Raw genomic sequence first — 6,371 nt, 5'->3', positions numbered from 1 at the left:
TCTTCGAATTCGTTCGGGGCTGGGATTAATTCCGGGAACACGGCCCCGATACTCTGGAAGGCAGACGCTCCAACCCTGGGTTCTATCCCGGTGGGACTTGAGGTCGATCTTCAGTCCTTTCTTGCGATGTTCCGAACTTGACCTACTATGTCATAGGCGAGCTCGATTTCAACCGTATACAGATAGTCCCCTCGTTTTTGGAGAGTAGATGACGAGAAATGACATGACCTCCCGATTCTTACTTCGATATCTCGTGACAGAAACGACAAAATAAACGAAACGTCTCATCAGTCAAGTCTTAATGGCATTAAATGCATGTCAGCCGCCGGTCGGCCATTATTGGATGTGAACCGCCACTGAAGAACTATAAATACCTTTTTATTTGTTTATTCAAACTTTACATTCAAACCTTCTATCCTCGTACTTCGAAATTTCAACACTTTCTAGAAATTATACTTTGGTTATTTTGAAATCCTTTGAATAACCCTTGTTCATTTCCATCTCAAGCCATCAAGTGTACTCCTTTGACTTCCTCTTTTTCCTTAGTTTTCCTATATTTTCAAAGAAATGGCGAAGACTTCAAAAACCATTCTCCAAAAAAAAACTCCATTTGCCTCGCGGCCGACTACCGAGGAGACTGTTCTGTGTACTTATGCCGAGGAACCAGTACCGGACCCCCATTGAAAATGTTTGTCCTAGGAGGATGCTCGGTAATCGCCGATTTCAAGGTTGAAAAACCTTCCCCCGTACAAGGCCGATGTAAGGAGGTCTCGAGATATGTATGCTCGATCACTGAAGAGGTCCTCCCTACGGTCAAAAGGGACTGCAATTGGGCTGGCAAGCACGTGGTGGTTCCCGGACCCGATGAAGGCATCACCACCCACGTCGAGGGATACTTAAGTGTTTACACTTATCCCTTTACACTGGGCCCATTGGATCCGGTGATCATCGACTTCTGTAAAAGATACGAGGTATGCCTCGGTCAAATTCACCCTTCATTCTGGAGGATCGTGATCCTCCTCTGGTTCTTTGTGAGCAAGATCGAGGGATGCTCGTTCATCGTCGACCACTTCATGCGCCTATACATTCCCCAAATATTTCGGTGTGTGTGTGGGGGGGGGGACTGATCAAGCTTGCACGTCGGGCTAGTAAAACCCCATTTTCGAGCATTGATGAAGATCGGGATCGAGGTTGGCTAGGCCATTTTGTCCGAGTGAGGATCTCGAACTTGATCCCAGCTGATCGCATGTCGTTCCCCGAGAAGTACAATATATTACATATGTTTTTTTCTGTCACGCCCCAAACTCGGGGAGCGCAACCGGTGCTCAACCGAGTGAACCCGGTCAAGCAAGCCTATTGAATATTTTCTACCCAACTCACCCATGATTTTAAGAGTATACATAACTTCGTTAATTAATCAATAAGGAGATCATGTAGACAATACCAAATTCGTTACCATTAATTACTTCATTTAATAAGTCTCAAAACACACACACCTTCATGGTTCAAAGTGGAACAAGTGATTCAATCACAACACAACTTGTTTAAAATTCCCAACACCCATATACAACCCACACTAAGTCTACAGAGCCTCTAAGGATACCAAAGAGTACAATGATAGTGCCGACAACAAGGCTCCGGCTATACCTCAAAACACGATAACATATACGAAATAAAAGATGCACAACCCCGGAATGAGATGGGGCTCACCAAGTCAACTGGGAAGAATGAGCACCGCTAACACTGGTCAATATCCTCCGATGTGGAACCACCTGCATCCATTAAAGATGCAGCGCCCCTGGCAAAAGGGACGTTAGTACATGTCGAATAGTACTAGTATGAAAACCAAACACCAATTTAAGAACTCGGAAGTACAATATGAATATGATGAATCAGGGCGATAATAGAATAACATAGATAGATGTTTAAGCCAAAGCAAGCTTATCAAGAGCTATCTATAAATGATCAATAACATTTATAGAATTTAAGATGAGATCCTCTGTAACCATTTTTACACTAAGCGGCCCCGCCGCCTCACCCTAATGTATGCAGGTGGAGGTGTAAACATAATACTACAACTCTACTCAAGCGGCCCTACCGCCTCACCCCAATGTATGCGGGTGGAGGTATAACCACAGTACCAAAAACCTACACAAAGCGTCCATGCCGCCTCACCCAAATATATGCAGGTGGAGGTGTAATCCCAATCATAATCTCTACACAATTTGGCATAATAACTTTCACATAAATCATGACTTGGAATTATAACATGTAAATACACAATCCATAGTTTGGAACACCTCCTCAATTTATAATAAAACATGATAAGAGCATTTGAAACACGAATTGAACATATATCTTTGTCACAAAACTTATTCGAAATACTCGATTCATAATAAACATCTTGGAACTTACAAGGGTAATGAGGGGTTAAATTCTTAAAGAAGAGTTTAGCCAACATACCTCACTTGAGCTTCCTTACACTCTAAAATATTCCGAAAATCTTAGCAACTTCAATCTATTTTAGAAATGTAACAAATTGAACCAAAATTAGGAAGATGATCGTGGTTGTAGCTCATTTGAGCATTTTATCAAACACTAGGCGTGCATTAAGTTTCCAAGGTCCTTTTATGGAGGATTCCATCACCCCAAACCCATTACCTACCATTTTTAGCTCAACATTCTCCTTACACCCCTTTGATAACACATGCATGCAAGATGGACTACTCCCCTGCCCAAAAATTATCTTACTAATTACCCATTTCTAGTTAAATTTTGAAATTGAAGAATTGGGGAATGAAATTCTTACCTCTTTGAAGTCCTAGCAACCCTTTGATGAAATTTCAAGGTTTGATTCAAGGTAGAGTAGTGAAATCCTTAGTCCTCCTTATCCTCTCTCTAGAGTCGCTCTTTCATCTCTCTAAAATACCAAAAAATCTACCAAAAATGAACCCTTAGCTAGATAAATGAAATGCGGGTTGGGGTTATAAAAAACCAGAATTAGTACAGTCGTGCCGCATGGTGCGGCGCGGCGCGGTAGTGAAAAATATGCCCAGAAACCTTTTTTTTTAAATGTTCTGGAAATTGCCACAAGCGCGCCGCATGGGGCGGCACAGCGTGCGGCGCGATAGTGTCTACTCAACGTGAATAATTTTTTCTTTACTCCCCAGCACACTGTTCAACCCAAAAAGTATATACCGTACAATCATGAACACGTATGTCTTCCCCGACACCACGAAGTCCCAAGTTTTTAGGTAAACTTTACGGGGCCTTACATTTTCCTTCCTTCTTATTGGTGTTTTGTGGTGGTGCAGCTGCCGCTCGGGTCCCGAATGCAGTCCCCCGACTCAAGGAGTGGGTTAAGGACATCGTGTTACAAAAGTCGTATTCTGAGCGTTCATGGCACAAACTTTCAAAGGGTCGGTGGGAGGCCCTTTCTCATGGTGAGATTCATTTCCCGTGTAAGTAACATTTGAGTTCCTCTCGTGTCGTTAAGTTTTCACTTATTTAATTTCCTTTTGCAAGTTTATCCAAATACGTCACACTGAGGCCTCCATCCGGTGGCGAGAACTTCCCCGCCGAGTCCCATGTTCCGAGACAGGGTGGTGAGAAGAAAATAAAGAGGGCTCCGAGTTCTCTAAGCTCGGAGAAAAAGAAACCAAGGCGAAGGTTGGTGCACAAATCAAAAGAAAGCACGAGTGCTCAAGCACCATTTTCGGACTCACTCTATCAGTTGAGGGACGAATCCGAAGAAGAACAAGAAGAAGAAGCCTTCAATCCAGTGGCCCGAGTGCCGTCATGACTCTAAGGGCAAGGGGCCTCCGAATCGGAGAGATGAGGCCGATCCACCTCAAGTTAGGGAGGCCGACGAGGAGGCCGTGGCCAAATCTTCTCATGATGTGGGCAACGCCCCGAAGGAGGCACTTGGTGAGATATACATCACTAATTCGCCTTCGTTCACTGAGTCCATGTACAACGAGTCTCAGACGATGAAAGAACGTCCCAACGAGGGGGCCCACGGAGCGGACGACCCCTTCCGCGGCTTTTTGATGGCGTGGATTCTACCACCACGGAGGATGTCACCGGGTTGGGTGACTTGGAGGTGCCAAAGAAGAGTCCGTCTTCGGGAACAAGTGAGCCTTCTTCAATCCCGAAACTAGTCAACCGGTTCCCAGCTCTAAGTGTGGATCCCGACCGGAAGCAGTCGATCATCTTCTCCGTTCCGTAGGACGCCCGGGTCCTCTTTGCCCCGTAGGGGTGGCCAGCTACCTTCGGCATTTGGTGACCGAGGAAGACCAAGCTAAGATGAACGAGGTGGACGTGCCCTTCTTGTTCAATGAAGCACAACAAGCACTAAACCGGGTAACTTCAAATAACTCTTGATGACTTCAATCGATACTTAGACTAATTTGTAGATAATCCTAACATTTTTCTTTGTGTCTGCAGGCCTTGGTGCTTCATCATGTGACCTTTCTACGATATTGGGATGAACTAAACCAGCTTGAGGCCGAGGTCCGAGGGCTCACTGAGAAGAGAAATACTTATAAACTTCTCAGCGAGCAACACGAAGGGGAGGCTAAGAGCCTCCGAGCTGAGCTGGAGGTGGCTCGGAAGGAACATACCGACCTGGTCGAGCAGGTAAAAATATTTAAGGTTAGTGACGATGATCTAGACTCGATGACTAACGGTCGGAATCCACAGGTCCAACAAAAAATCAACCGGATCACACTACTTCGAGCTGAGATGGATGCTATCAATGCCGAGACCGATGAATGAATAAGCATAATTGACCGTCTGGCCTCGAAAAAGGAGAATGCTCGGGCGCAGCTGACTTCGGCTGAGACCCAACTTCGAGCGGCAAAGGAAAAGGCTGAGGTGCAGGCCAAAAATGTTGAGGAGATCCAGTCTCAGCTAAGTGCTAACGTCTCTGATCGAGAAAATCTTGCCAAGGAGCTCGAAACGGCCAAGTTGGTGGTCTTGGTGGTTAAAGTGGATGTCGATGAGATAGTGTCCCAATATAAGGCCAATACCGATGCGGCCCAGGATCAAACAAAGGATATCGTCGAGCATGCAAAGCGGCAATCCCTAAGGGAGGCCCTCGAGGAGATTCATGCTTATGGTTTCGACTTATCGGCTGAAATCGAGAGTGCTAAGGGGCTTGAAGCCAAGGACAAGAAGTTGTCTTATCCCGAGTATGAAGTAGTCTCCTAGGGTTCAAGCGGATCCGAGGGTAGAGGAGACTCCGAAGACCTTGGCGACGAGGCGGGCTCCGGTGACGACCACGCCGTTTAAGTGCCTTGTACATTTTTTCTTTGTTTTTTGTATTTTTGTACTTTTGTACTTTTTTTGTCAAGGTCATTTGGCCTTTGTAAAGACTTTATGTATATATAATACAAGGCTTCATTTTCCCTTTGACAATTTCTGAGTTTTGTTTTCCTTTTCTTTATTCTTTATGTTCGCAAAGTTCGAAATACCTTAGTATGAACTAGTTAGGTCATGTTCGGTGGTTCGATCAGGCCTGGCCTTTGACATTATTTTGTTTAAGGCATCGTGGGGGTTCGGTATGTCCAGAACGTTTACCTAAAGTACTTATAATATTTTAGATTATAGTTTGTCGAGGGTAGCCTTTAGAACCGATTTAGAAATTGTTCAAGACCTTGTTTTTTGTTACGGGTCTCGGACGTCTCCGAGCCATTTTAATATGATTATAGCCTTTTAGTTCATGTGTTGCCCTGTGGTATTATCACCTCGAATTATCCGGACTTTCCTAAGATAATAATCCCCAAATTTGGATGGTCGTAGCCTTTTAGTTCGGGCGCTACCTAATAGGTCTTGTGCCCCGGGCTCTGATAGCCCAGGCTGTACGAGTTTGTTTCTGGACAGCAGTCCCCAAGTGGGAGCGATTGTTTGAATCTGTATAAAGGAGTCCCTTGGGATCGATCCCTTTAGGGGATCGAATGTGGGATATTCAGAAAGAAAAGAAAAATTTTAAGGGACAAGATGTTTATCCACAAGGTAAAGACCTTCTTTTGTTTCTGTGCATAATACATATGATTACACATGAGTACAAGATTTATGTCAGGGCTCGAGCAGTCTATGTGGGCACGGTTCATTCGACCGTTTGGCCATTAAAATAAATCTTATTGTCCGAGCCGATACCATTCAATCAAAAAGATTCTTTCCTTGCTAAAGTCGTTATTCGAGGGTGATGCCCACTAGTGTTCGAGACCGATCGTAGACAAGCCTCAAATACTGTTGTCATGATCTTCGATACCAGTTCGCAACCAACCTTCAATTCTAAGTTAGCACGATTTACTGTTGCCTCGTTAAAAACCTTACCGGAAAACTCATTTGGGACAAAACCGGTTCAA

The 6,371-nt window shown here is 44.6% G+C and overlaps 1 protein-coding gene across 1 annotated transcript; it reads left to right on the top strand.

Moving 5' to 3' along the window:
• Nucleotides 1–4,305: 4,305 nt before the first annotated feature.
• LOC138908170 (uncharacterized) lies at nucleotides 4,306–5,211 on the top strand. The gene is made up of 3 exons (XM_070198818.1): nucleotides 4,306–4,362; nucleotides 4,447–4,638; nucleotides 4,810–5,211. Exons 1-3 carry the CDS (start codon nucleotides 4,306–4,308, stop codon nucleotides 5,209–5,211), a joined length of 651 nt encoding a protein of 216 aa, XP_070054919.1.
• Nucleotides 5,212–6,371: the final 1,160 nt, after the last annotated feature.

The sequence above is a fragment of the Nicotiana tomentosiformis genome, chromosome 3 (assembly GCF_000390325.3).
Source record: "Nicotiana tomentosiformis chromosome 3, ASM39032v3, whole genome shotgun sequence".
In the NCBI taxonomy this organism is placed as follows: Eukaryota; Viridiplantae; Streptophyta; class Magnoliopsida; order Solanales; family Solanaceae; genus Nicotiana; species Nicotiana tomentosiformis.
The sequence above is the reverse complement of the archived record's forward strand: the minus strand, read 5'-3'. Positions and strand labels throughout refer to the sequence as shown.